At 44.0% G+C, this 13,835-nt stretch overlaps 1 protein-coding gene across 1 annotated transcript in view; it reads left to right on the top strand.

The window, feature by feature from the left end:
* The window catches only part of MFSD12 (major facilitator superfamily domain containing 12), a 117,288-nt gene extending 110,170 nt beyond the window's left edge, over positions 1-7,118 (top strand). Inside the window, exon 10 of the mRNA XM_069741976.1 lies at positions 6,493-7,118. Within this exon, the coding sequence (XP_069598077.1) occupies positions 6,493-6,569 (77 nt within the window). The 3' untranslated portion in view covers positions 6,570-7,118. The remainder of the gene's footprint in view (positions 1-6,492) is intronic.
* Positions 7,119-13,835: the final 6,717 nt, after the last annotated feature.

Below are 13,835 nucleotides of genomic sequence, written 5' to 3'. Positions count from 1 at the left end.
CCATTTATAACCACCCTCTGCTTTCTATCACTAAGCCAGTTACTAATCCATTTACACACATTTTCCCCCAGACCAAGCATTCTCATTTTGTGTACCAACCTCTTGTGCGGCACGGTATCAAACGCTTTGGAAAAATCGAGATATACCACGTCCAATGACTCACCGTGGTCCAGTCTATAGCTTACCTCTTCATAAAAACTGATTATGTTGGTTTGACAGGAGCGATTGCTCCATACAGTTTGATGGGCTCCCTGCTTCATATTAAAATATGCCCCATGTGCTGCACAAATATTGATTGACCCCATAAGGTGCTCCATACAGACATTTGCCCCATACAATGCTGCACAAATGCTGATTATGGCCCCATAAGATGCTCCATACAGATATTTGCCCCCTATAATGCTGCACATGTCCCTATAAGATGCTTCATACAGATATTTGCTATTGCTGTTGCATATGCTGTTGCTGTGATTAAAAAAATCAAATACCGTACTCACCTCTCAGGCCCCTGCTCCTGGCGCCATTACTGCACGTCTGTTCCTCGGCAGCTTCTTCCTGTAGTGAGCGGTCACATGGTACCGCTCATTACAGTAATGAATATGTGGCTCCACCCCTATGGGAGTGACAGCTCAATACAGGAAGAATCTGCGGGGAAGCAGGGACTGCACCGCGCCAGGAGCAGGTGAGTATAACGGGGAGGGGAGAGCTGTGCGATATTCACCTGCTCCCCGTTCCGGCGCCGCTCAGGTCAGAGGGTACGGTGACGTGGTTAGTGCGCGCCCTCTGCCTGAAAGTCAGTGTAGAAGACGCTTTAGATGGAGCAGCGACGATAGGTGAGTATGTGTTGTTTTTTTTTCGCAGCAACAGCAAATGGGGCAAGTGTCTGTATGGAGCATCTATGGGGCCATAACATTTGTGCAGCACTACATGGGGCAAGTGTCTGTATGGAGCTATAATCAACGTTTGTGCAGCACTATATGGGGCAAGTGTCTGTATGGAGTATCTTATGGGGCCATAATCAACATTTGTGCAGCATTATATTGGGCAAATGTGTCTATGGAGCATCTTATGGGGCAATTATTAACCTTTATGCAGGATTATATGGGGCATATTTTAATATGGAGCATCTTATGGGCCATCATAAACTTTATGGAGCATTATATGGGGCTCCTGATTCAATATGGATATTCAAAAACACTTAACCTACTGATGTCTCCAATTAATTTTACTTTTATTGGTGCCTATTTTTACTTTTGACATTTACCGGTAGCTGCTGCATTTTCCACCCTAGGCTTATACTCAAGTCATTAAGTTTTCCCAGTTTTTTTGTGGCAAAATTAGGGGGGTCGGCTTATACTCGAGTACATACGGTATATATATTCTCCCAAAAAGGGCGATGTAGAGAGAAGGCAAGTGGTATCCCTGAAGTCACATTCATGACAATACGAATGGGGCAAGTCATGAGCTTATAAGCATGTCTTTATTTTATTGTGGCTATAAGACCTGCTGATTAGCTGATATCACATGTAACGTCAGGGATAAGTCAATACACATGGGGTCACCACTTACCTTATTTTCTTGTGGCAGCCCTTCTTGGCTTTTTTTTTTTTTTTTTGTAGTAATCGCTTTGGTAATTTTTATATTCATCTGTTTTATAATTATTGGTATACTTTAATTGGCTTATTTTAGGCCTTTCATCTATTGCACATACTCTAATTTTTTTAAATGCACCTGTATCATCAAAAAGTTACTTTTTCAGTTCAATACAAAAAAGTGAAACGGTCATTACAAACAGTGATCTATTTCAAGTGTTTGTTAATGTTGGGTTTTCATTGGCTGTAAGCCATAATCAAGTCATTTTCAGTAAATTATAATACTTTATACGGTAACACCAGCTTGAAAAATGATTTTAAAATCAGAAATATTGGCCTACTGAAATGTATGTTCAGTAAATGCACTCAATACTTGGTCGTGGCTCCTTTTGCATCAGTTACTGCATCAGTGCGGCGTGGCATGGAGGCGATCAGCCTGTGGCACTGCTGAGGTGTTACGGAAGCCCAGGTTGCTTTGATAGCAGCCTTCAGCTCATCTGCATTGTTGGGTCTGGTGTCTCATCTTCCTCTTGACAATACCCCATATATTTTCTATGGGGTTAAAGTCAGGCGAGTTTGCTGGCCAATCAAGCACAGTGATACTGTTGCTTTTAAACCAGGTATTGGTACTTTTGGCAGTATGGACAGGTGCCAAGTCCAGCTGGAGAATGAAATTTCCATCTCTGAAAAGCTTTTCGGTAGAGGGAAGCATGAAGTGCTCTAAAAATTTATAGTACTGGTTGGCAAATCCACCGCATATTGAGGCAGCACGCTTTGATATCCTGTAGATTTTTAATCCATTGTCCCCTCAGATATTCCACCCTTTGCACTGTAAGAGTGTTATGTTATTTGTACCGTTTTGCTCCACTAAAAGCAATTCAAGTATTTCAACACTCACCATTGTTTTCTAAGGCTGATGCATGAAGTATCTTTAAAAAAAAAAAAAAAAAGACTATGGCTTATGCATTTTATCTAATCTTGTATCTATTTATGATTTAGGTGACTTTTTTTTTTCTTCATCCCTAAGCTGTATCCTCGAGCAAATGTGTGAGTCCCTTGTGACTCGGGGCTATAATTAGAGTTCATGCTTCCTTAGGCACTTAATGGGAACCTGGCAGCAGGATTGTGCACAGTAAGCTACACAGTCAGGTTGATGCCACCATACCAGTGTTCCCCAACTCCGATCCTCAAGAGCCACCAACTGGTCATGTTTTCAGGATTTCCTTAGTATTGCACATGTGATGGAATTATTGCCTCTGCAGGTGATGCAATTATCACCTGTGCAATACTAAGGAAATCCTGAAAACATGACCTGTTGGTGGCTCTTGAGGACCGGAGTTGGGGAACACTGCGCTATACTAATGAAAATGATACCTTGGTTGATAAAATCCGTCTTGTGGTTGTTTAATCTCTTTCCAGTGTTGTGTTAATGATATGCTCGTACTCCGGGGCGGCCTGTGGGGGTCTGCGTGTGGTGCTCTGATAAGGTATTCATAATGCTGACTGCTGACCGGTCGCTGATCCCTCACTGACCTGCCCCCTAGTTTATATAATGAATATATGTACATACTGAAGAAAGAATAAACAAACCACCTGCAGGCAAGTACCAGCCGTGGCCCATGCACTGCAGCATAATCGCATGTTTTATGTACCAATAATTGTGATTGATGTTATTCAAATAGAAAAAAATCTATTTTAAAATGGTGCCCACCGTGCCTGAGCAGTAGCAACTATTGGGGTATATAAGCGATCTGATAGCTGCTACTTTGAAGGCACCACCTTGCTAGAGAAGAGAAAAAAAATTCCTCCTCCAAGATGGCACCGCCTGCGCAGTACAGCTATTGGATCACCTATATACCCGGATAGCTGCTACTGCTCAGGCGCCATTTTAAATAATTTATTTATTTTTTGTCTGAATAGCATCAACCACATTTTTGGCCCATAAAACATTTGATTATGCTGCAGAGCAGGTGCCACGGCCGGCACCTGCCTGCAGAAGCGTATTCATGATGTAAACTAGGGGGCAGGTCATTGAGGTATCGGTGATCTGTTGGCAGTCTGCATTATAAATATCTAATTGGAGCACCACATGAAGACCCCCCACAGACCACCCCAGAGCATGAGCATATCATTAACTCGCAACTTAAAAGAGATTAAACAACAACCACAAGACGGATTTCATCACCAGGTATCATTGTAATCAGTATAACGGCGCTGACCAGACACTGTCTGTAGGTTACTGTGCACAATCCTGCTGACAGGTTCCCTTTTTAAGGCCTCGTTCACACGTTGAATATTTGGTCAGCCTCTCCTGGTTTGGGCTTACAGAAGCGGAGACGTGTTTATATACTTTTCCTCTGATTGTATTTATCACCACTCCTGGGTTTGTCTTACAAATACTGAGGAAATAACATGTTTGTTTACAACCCCTTTAGTGAGTTGAATATTTGGTGAGTTTAAGGCCCCCATATATAATAATTATAATATTATTGCGCCATTTATTCCATGGCGCTTTTACATGTGAGATACATTACATTAGAGAAGTTGTCCAATCCAGTACATCAGTGGGACCAGCCAAGGGTCAGATGGTAAATAGGGGGCCTTTTAACTCCCTCACTCCTTCTCTCCCATAGTTTATAATTATCATGGAAGTTTTAATTTCAATTGTTACCAACAATTTTGGTTTTTTTAGGGAAGATAAGTAGCAGCAAATTTATCCTTGCACCCTATTGAGAGAGAAATTTTTAAAAATGTGATTTACTCTGAGACATAATGCTATTGTTTGATAGACATGGCTGTATGGTGTAGGGTGGCACTAGGCTATAGGTGCCCGTACACTTCAGAGAGCAGCTGGCCAAACACTGCTGCACTACATATACTTGTATTTTGCGCAAAGCAAGAAGTAAAAAAGCTGTAGCCAGACACCTATCTTTGCAATTTTTCCATTAAGTAATTGTAAAAAAAAGTCACAGATCTAAATATACAAGTAAAGTGTCCAGCCGCCCCCTCATCGCCTCCATTTCGGATTATTCTGTTACCCCATCCTGAGCCTATTGGCAATGACTTCTATAGTCTCTTCTGGACTGGCACCACTCCTCTGCACTTGCTATGGTTTCTTCCACTGGTCTCTGGGCATAAACATCTGGAGGGGACACTGCTGATGAAATGCAGAAGCTGTAGACTGAACTCCTCTACTCTAGCGCTGCTGAAAGTTAAAGGGCTATTCCCATCTCTGAGATCTAGATAAGAAAGAGAGGGGGCACCACAGATTCCAAGGGATCCAACCAGGTCTATATAATATGAACCATTTCAAAAAAGAAGAGAAAGAAATAGACCAAAAATCGGGGATCACCGGAGGCACGGATCAAGTAAAAAAAGGGCAAATTTTATTCAAAAGTGTATAAACACTTTTGAATAAAATTTGCCCTTTTTTTACTTGATCCGTGCCTCCGGTGATCCCCGATTTTTGGTCTATTTCTTTCTCTTCTTTTTTGAAATCTCTGAGATCTAATTAATAATTTGCTAATATTACACCCACTACAAATTAGGATAGGATCTTGGAGATGGGAATACCTCTTAAGGGCAGCTGGCAGTCAATGGCTGCTGCTGGGCTGTAGCAGGTGCGTGATGCCTCCTCTAGATGGGGATGCCTCAAGACTTGTAGGGGACACTGCACCCTCCCAGGATTATGCAGCTAGTGAGTTAGCGATGCAATCCAACATCTCGCCCCAGGATATTGTAGTTGCCAAATACGTATATTATGCCTATCTACCCCCACCCTGTCTTGTCTCTTCCAGCCCAGGGTTTTGTAGTTTGGGAAACAATCCATTTGGTGCCCCCAACTTCTCCTTCACCCGTTAAAAGTTGTGCAGTTGCTAAAGCAGTAAGTGACTTGCACCCACAACATGTGAAATTAGAGGCTGTCCCCTCATCAGATCCTGTCTAGTCCACGGGTGTCAAACTGCATTCCTCGAGGGCCGCAAACCATGCGTGTTTTCAAGATTTCCTTAGCATTGCACAAGGTGCAGTAATCATGATGTGTGTAGGTGATTAAATTATCACCTGTGTAGTACAAGGAAATCCTGAAAACATGACCTGTTTGCAGCCCTTGAGGAATGCAGTTTGACACCCCTGGTCTAGGCCATGGAAACAATGTAACAAGAGGATGCCTCCTCTACAGAGTGGGCAGCCTTCAGCCTCTGGAGCAAGACTATCAATCAGAACTGGCAGTATAGAGATGCTCATCTCCTTACCCCTGTCTGCCTTGCAGTCCCTAGCTCTCCCATCCGAATCCCTCCTCTTCTGGAAAATGCTGATTTTTTTTGCTATGAAGTCTGATGGGGAGGGGGAAAATGTATGTATTTTGTATATCACACCTCCCTCCACCCCATTCATCTCACCGGACCTTTGGTGCCTATGCCTAGTGCCAAATACAACCCTACATGGAATGTGTTTTAGTAGATATAATGGTGTAATGCAGCTGAAATTCTCTTGCTACACATCACTATATCAAGCCAAGGGACCTGCCTCAGACAAATCAACAAATTGCACAGTCCCCAACCAAAATAACATACACTGCTTCAAACAAAGTAGTCAGAGTTTGAAGCCTGTAGTTCAGGCAACATGAGTCTGGCTACAGACTATAGGTAATCTATTGAAATTACCAAAGGTCCCTCCTCTATTAATCTTGATTTGGTGGCATTGGCATAGAACCACTATTTTGAGATGCATGGATAATGGAGTTCTTCTTTTAGAGGTGAATTTCATTCAGTGTTACTACTTCCTTGCATGGAATCGCTCTACCAACCACCCTGAATGAATGGGATTGGTAGAAATACCCCTGACTTCTTGATGCCTGATGTTTAGAGGTTTCTATATTAACCACGTTATTTTCTTCTAGGTCAAGCCTCTTCATCTTCAATACAGGACGCCCCCCAGGCTGACAACACCCAGGAAATCTGTACAGTGGATGCCTGAATCTCAGAAATACTGCACTACGTATACTTGTATTTTGCACAAAAAATAACAATGTATTTCCAAGCCCTGACTTCTTGCCAATGTTTTTATCGTTCTTCCTACGTGTTTTTTTTTTTTGTTTGTTTGTTTAAAGGGAACCTGTCACCACTTTTCTGTCCAATCAGCTAAAAATATAATTTTATTCAGTGTCAGTGACAGTACTAAAATTAAGTTATTGCCCATAAACAGAAAAGGGATGACATGCTAATGGTGGGGGTGCTAAGCACCCAACTGATCTCAGCGGTGGGTGTAGTGTCACCGATTGACAGGAGCGGCAGTCGAGTCTCGACTGTCAGATATAGCTAAGGCTTGTACTGGGCAATCCCATAACCATGCATGGAGCCACAGTGCGCATGATGATTGGCCCCTTCACACGAGTCGCTCTTATGGGTAGGGGAATAACTTTAATCTTAGTACAGTCTCTGTAAGATAAAAGCTGCACAGGACAGATACACATGTAAATTTATATCTACAACATTGACAAAGCAATAATAAAGTTATTTTACAGTTGTCCTTGTGGATATTATTAAATGCAGTGAGGAGGGTTGTGTGGGGTTTTTGTGCGTCAGTTTCATGTTTGGGCTTTGCCAATAACCCCAAATTAGACTTCTGTTCAGTGCCAAATGGCTCTTGTAACTGTAATGTTAAATGTTAATCTGAGGACCAGAATAATGAAAAGGTTTTTCTATTTGTGGTGTCACTGATATACATACTTGTGGTACTACAAAAAAACCTATGCACTCTTGCTCTTAAAGCCAATGTTCATAATTTGCCATTTTAGCAAATACGCTGGGAGGTATCTCTCTCGTCTTGCTAAATTTTAGTCTCTGCTTTAGCTTAATGGAGATCAAAAGTGTGTCCTTAACCCCTTCATGACCCAGCCTATTTTGACCTTAATGACCTGGCCGTTTTTTGCAATTCTGACCAGTGTCCCTTTATGAGGTAATAACTCAGGAACACTTCAACGGATCCTAGCGGTTCTGAGATTGTTTTTTCGTGACATATTGGGCTTCATGTTAGTGGTAAATTTAGGTCAATAAATTCTGCGTTTATTTGTGATAAAAACGGAAATTTGGCGAAAATTTTGAAAATTTCGCAATTTTCACATTTTGAATTTTTATTCTGTTAAACCAGAGAGTTATGTGACACAAAATAGTTAATAAATAACATTTCCCACATGTCTACTTTACACCAGCACAATTTTGGAAACAAAATTTTTTTTTGCTAGGAAGTTATAAGAGTTAAAATTTGACCAGCGATTTCTCATTTTTACAACGAAATTTACAAAACCATTTTTTTTAGGGACCACCTCACATTTGAAGTCAGTTTGAGGGGTCTATATGGCTGAAAATACCCAAAAGTGACACCATTCTAAAAAATGCACCCCTCAAGGTGCTCAAAACCACATTCAAGAAGTTTTTTAACCCTTCAGGTGCTTCACAGCAGCAGAAGCAACATGGAAGGAAAAAATGAACATTTAACTTTTTAGTCACAAAAATTATCTTTTAGCAACATTTTTTTTATTTTCCCAATGGTACAAGGAGAAACTGAACCACGAAAGTTGTTGTCCAATTTGTCCTGAGTACGCTGATACCTCATATGTGGGGGTAAACCACTGTTTGGGCGCACGGCAGGGCTTGGAAGGGAAGGAGCGCCATTTGACTTTTTGAATGAAAAATTGGCTCCACTCTTTAGCGGACACCATGTCACGTTTGGAGAGCCCCCGTGTGCCTAAAAATTGGAGCTCCCCCACACGTGACCCCATTTTGGAAACTAGACGCCCCAAGGAACTTATCTAGATGCATAGTGAGAACTTTGAACCCCCGGGGGCTTCACAAATTGATCCGTAAAAATGAAAAAGTACTTTTTTTTCACAAAAAAATTCTTTTAGCCTCAATTTTTTTCATTTTCACATGGGCAACAGGATAAAATGGATCCTAAAATTTGTTGGGCAATTTCTCATGAGTACACCGATACCTCACATGTGGGGGTAAACCACTGTTTGGGCACATGGTAAGGTTCGGAAGGGAAGGAGCGCCATTTGACTTTTTGAATGAAAAATTATCTCCATCGTTAGCGGACACCATGTCGTGTTTGGAGAGCCCCCGTGTGCCTAAACATTGGAGCTCCCCCACAAATGACCCCATTTTGGAAACTAGACCCCCCAAGGAACTTATCTAGATGCATATTGAGCACTTTAAACCCTCAGGTGCTTCACAAATTGATCTGTAAAAATGAAAAAGTACTTTTTTTTTTCACAAAAAAATTATTTTCGCCTCAGTTTTTCATTTTCACATGGGCAATAGGATAAAATGAATCCTAAAATTTGTTGGGCAATTTCTCCCGAGTACGCCGATACCTCATATGTGGGGGTAAACCACTGTTTGGGCACACGGCAGGGCTCGGAAGGGAAGGCGCGCCATTTGACTTTTTGAATGGAAAATTAGCTCCAATTGTTAGCGGACACCATGTCGCGTTTGGAGAGCCCCTGTGTGCCTATGCATTGGAGCTCCCCCACAAGTGACCCCATTTTGGAAACTAGACCCCCCAAGGAACTTATCTAGATGCATATTGAGCACTTTAAACCCCCAGGTGCTTCACAGAAGTTTATAATGCAGAGCCATGAAAATAAAAAATAATTTTTCTTTCCTCAAAAATGATTTTTAGCCTGGAATTTCCTATTTTGCCAAGGGTAATAGGAGAAATTGGACCGCAAATGTTGTTGTCCAGTTTGTCCTGAGTACGCTGATACCCCATATGTAGGGGGTAAACCACTGTTTGGGCGCACGGCAGGGCTCGGAAGGGAAGGCACGCCAATTGGCTTTTTAAATGGAAAATTAGCTCCAATCATTAGCGGACACCATGTCACGTTTGGAGAGCCCCTGTGTGCCTAAACATTGGAGATCCCCCACATATGACCCCATTTTGGAAACTAGACCCCCAAAGGAACTAATCTAGATGTGTGGTGAGGACTTTGAACTTCCAAGTGCTTCACAGAAGTTTATAACGCAGAGCCATGAAAATAAAATAAAAATTTTATTTTCTCTAAAATGATTTTTTAGCCTGCAATTTATTATTTTCCCAAGGGTAACAGGAGAAATTTGACCCCAAAAGTTGTTGTACAGTTTCTCCTGAGTACGCTGATACCCCATATGTGGGGGTAAACCACAGTTTGGGCACATGTCGGGGCTCAGAAGGGAAGTAGTGACTTTTGAAATGCAGACTTTGATGGAATGGTCTGCGGGCGTCACGTTGCGTTTGCAGAGCCCCTGGTGTGCCTAAACAGTAGAAACCCCCCACAAGTGACCCCATTTTGGAAACTAGACCCCGAAAGGAACTTATCTAGATGTGAGGTGAGCACTTTGAACCCCCAAGTGCTTCACAGAAGTTTATAACACAGAGCAGTGAAAATAATAAATACGTTTTCTTTCCTCAAAAATAATTTTTTAGCCCAGAATTTTTTATTTTCCCAAGGGTTACAGGAGAAATTGGACCCCAAAAGTTGTTGTCCAGTTTCTCCTGAGTACGCTGATACCCCATATGTGGGGGTAAACCACTGTTTGGGCACATGTCGGGGCTCGGAAGTCAAGTAGTGACGTTTTGAAATGCAGACTTTGATGGAATGGTCTGCGGGCGTCACGTTGCGTTTGCAGAGCCCCTGGTGTGCCTAAACAGTAGAAACCCCCCACAAGTGACCCCATTTTGGAAACTAGACCCCCCAAGGAACTTATCTAGATATGTGGTGAGCACTTTGAACCCCCAAGTGCTTCACAGACGTTTACAACGCAGAGCCGTGAAAATAAAAAATCATTTTTCTTTCCTCAAAAATGATGTTTTAGCAAGCAATTTTTTATTTTCTCAAGGGTAACAGGAGAAATTGGACCCCAGTAATTGTTGCCCAGTTTGTCCTGAGTACACTGATACCCCATATGTGGGGGTAAACCACTGTTTGGGCACACGTCGGGGCTCGGAAGGGAAGGAGCACCATTTGACTTTTTGAATAAAAGATTGGCTGGAATCAATGGTGGCGCCATGTTGCGTTTGGAGACCCCCTGATGTGCCTAAACAGTGGAAACCCCTCAATTCTAACGCCAACACACCCCTAACCCTTATCCCAACTGTAGCCGTAACCCTAACCACAACCCTAACCCCAACACACCCCTAACCCTAACCACAACCCTAATTCCAACCCAACCCTAACCCTAAGGCTATGTACCCACGTTGCGGATTCGTGTGAGATTTTTCCGCACCATTTTTGAAAAATCCGCGGGTAAAAGGCACTGCGTTTTACCTGCGGATTTACTGCGGATTTCACCTGCGGATTCCTATTGAGGAATAGGTGTAAAACGCTGCGGAATCCGCACAAAGAATTGACATGCTGCGGAAAATACAACGCAGCGTTTTCGTGCGGTATTTTCCGCACCATGGGCACAGCGGATTTGGTTTTCCATAGGTTTACATGGTACTGTAAACCTGATGGAACACTGCTGCGGATCCGCAGCGGCCAATCCGCTGCGGATCCGCAGCCAAATCCGCACCGTGTGCACATAGCCTAATTCTAAAGGTATGAGCACACGCTGCGGAAAACGCTGCGGATCCGCAGCAGTTTCCCATGAGTTTACATTTCAATGTAAACCTATGGGAAACAAAAATCGCTGTACACATGCTGCGGAAAAACTGCACGGAAACGCAGCGGTTTACATTCCGCAGCATGTCACTTCTTTCTGCGGATTCCACAGCGGTTTTACAACTGCTCCAATAGAAAATCGCAGTTGTAAAACCGCAGTGAAATGCGCAGAAAAACCGCGGTAAATCTGCCATAAATCCGCAGCGGTTTAGCACTGCGGATTTATCAAATCCGCTGCGGAAAAATCCGCAGAGGACCAGAATACGTGTGCACATATCGAAACCCTACCCCTAACCCTACCCCTAACCCTACCCCTAACCCTAACCCTAGTTCTAACTCCAACCTTAGTGGAAAAAAAAAAAAATTCTTTATTTTATTATTGTCCCTATCTATGGGGGACAAATGGGGGGGGTCATTTACTGTTTTTTTATTTTGACCACTGTGATAGATTATATCACAGTGATCAAAATTCACATTGGAACGAATCTGCCGGCCGGCAGATTCGGCGGGCGCACTGCGCATGCGCCCGCCATTTTGGAACATTGCGGCGCTCGGGGAAGAAGACGGACGGACCCCGCCAGGATCGGTAAGTATAAGGGGGGGAGATCAGGGCACAGGGGGGGGGGAGATCAGGGCACGGGGGGGCGTCGGAGCACGGGGGGGGAGGGATCGGAGCATGGGGGAGAGTGATCGGTGTGCGGGCGGGTGGATCGGTGTGCAGGGGGGGTGGATCGGAGCACGGGGGGGGATCGGAGTGCGGGGGGGTTTGATTGGAGCACGGGGGGTGTGATTGGAGCACGGGGGGAGCGGACAGGAGGACGGGGGAGCGGAGCACAGGACGGAGGGGAGCGGGCCACAGATCGGGGGGCTGGGGGGGCGATCGGAGGGGTGGGGTGGGGGCACATTAGTATTTCCAGCCATGGCCGATGATATTGCAGCATCGGCCATGGCTGGATTGTAATATTTCACCATTTTTTTAGGTGAAATATTACAAATCGCTCTGATTGGCAGTTTCACTTTCAACAGCCAATCAGAGCGATCGTAGCCACGAGGGGGTGAAGCCACCCCCCCTGGGCTAAACTACCACTCCCCCTGTCCCTGCAGATCGGGTGAAATGGGAGTTAACCCTTTCACCCGATCTGCAGGGACGCGATCTTTCTGTGACACAGCATATGCGTCACAGGTCGGATTGGCACCGACTTTCATGACGCATACGCTGTGTCACAGGTCGGGAAGGGGTTAATGAGTCCTCCACAGCTGAGGAATTGACCGACGTTTTCAAAACAGTAAAAAGTGCATTGTAAAACGAGCTGCTGAGGAACAGTCCAAATGTTTGTTGATCTGGTGAAATATCTCTTAGGCCAGTTTCGCACGTCTGTTTATTTCCAGTACCGGAGAAATCCAGGTCTGTGTGTGTAAAACTTGCAGCACACGTGTGACAACCTCGTGCTGCATCAATACCACACGGACGTACCGCAGGGAAGAAGCGCTACAGTAAGCGCTGTTCCCTGGCGCCAGGTGCTGAAGACAGCTCTCATCATTCTCCCCTGCTCTGCCGGCGATTGGCGCGAGCAGAGGAGAATGAGGAGTTATATTCAAGTCAAAACAATGACAGCAGGTGGGGGCTTTTGAGACTATTGCTCCCATCAACCTACACCTGCTGCTGCTAATAAGTGATGGGAAAAGCTGATTATGGGGGTATTCCTCACCCGCCACCTGCGCTTCATAAATAAATGAATGAAAACTTGGCATGGGTTCCCCTGTAGTTTCTCTAACCAGCCAGTCAAAACTCACAGCTTACTTGTCAGTTTCAGCAAGGAAGGTTGGTTATCAAGAATAGAGGTCCCCCACACTTTTTTTTTTGTCACGGGGTCCCCCCATTTGACAACCAGCCTTGCTAAATCTGGGGGCTGGTATTCTCAGGCTCGTAAGGGATCATTGATCTAGGCCCTTCCCCCAGCCTAAAAATAGCAGCCCGCAGCTGCCCAGAATTGGCACATATATTGATGCGCAAATTCTGGAGTTTTGCCTGGCTCTTCCCACTTGCCCTGTAGCGGTGGCAAGTGGGGTTGATGTCACCTTCTATAAGACACCTATCCATTACTAATTCATATGGTAACTAAAGACACAGCCAGAATTAAGTCTTTTATTTAAAAATAAAACACAGGTGAGTATAACGCCTAATTCCACCAAAGCCCTCATTCTCCTGTAATAAAACAAAAATAAAAAAATAACAATATCCCTCACCTATCTGTTCTGTCACACCGTAATCCATGTCTGGATTAGTGATGTGTGAGTATACTCTTTGCTCGGGTGTTCTCCGAGTATTTGTAAGTGCTCTGAGATTTAGTTTTGCTTGAATACATGTGGGGATTCCCTGGCAACCCCCACATGTACTCAGGCTGGCTAGCAGCCATAAATCATGCAGCTGCGTCAACAAAAACTAAATCTCCGAGCAGTTACAAATACTCGGAGACAACCCGAACGTGCTCGGGGAAACCCCAGCAACGAGTATACTCGCTCATCACTAATAGTTTTCAATCTGGATGGTGCCAAGATGTGACTGTCCAGTTTGAGAACCACTGGTGAATGAGCTGCTG

The sequence above is a fragment of the Ranitomeya imitator genome, chromosome 1, assembly GCF_032444005.1.
Source record: "Ranitomeya imitator isolate aRanImi1 chromosome 1, aRanImi1.pri, whole genome shotgun sequence".
In the NCBI taxonomy this organism is placed as follows: domain Eukaryota; kingdom Metazoa; phylum Chordata; class Amphibia; order Anura; family Dendrobatidae; genus Ranitomeya; species Ranitomeya imitator.
This window is presented reverse-complemented; position numbering and strand designations above follow the sequence as displayed.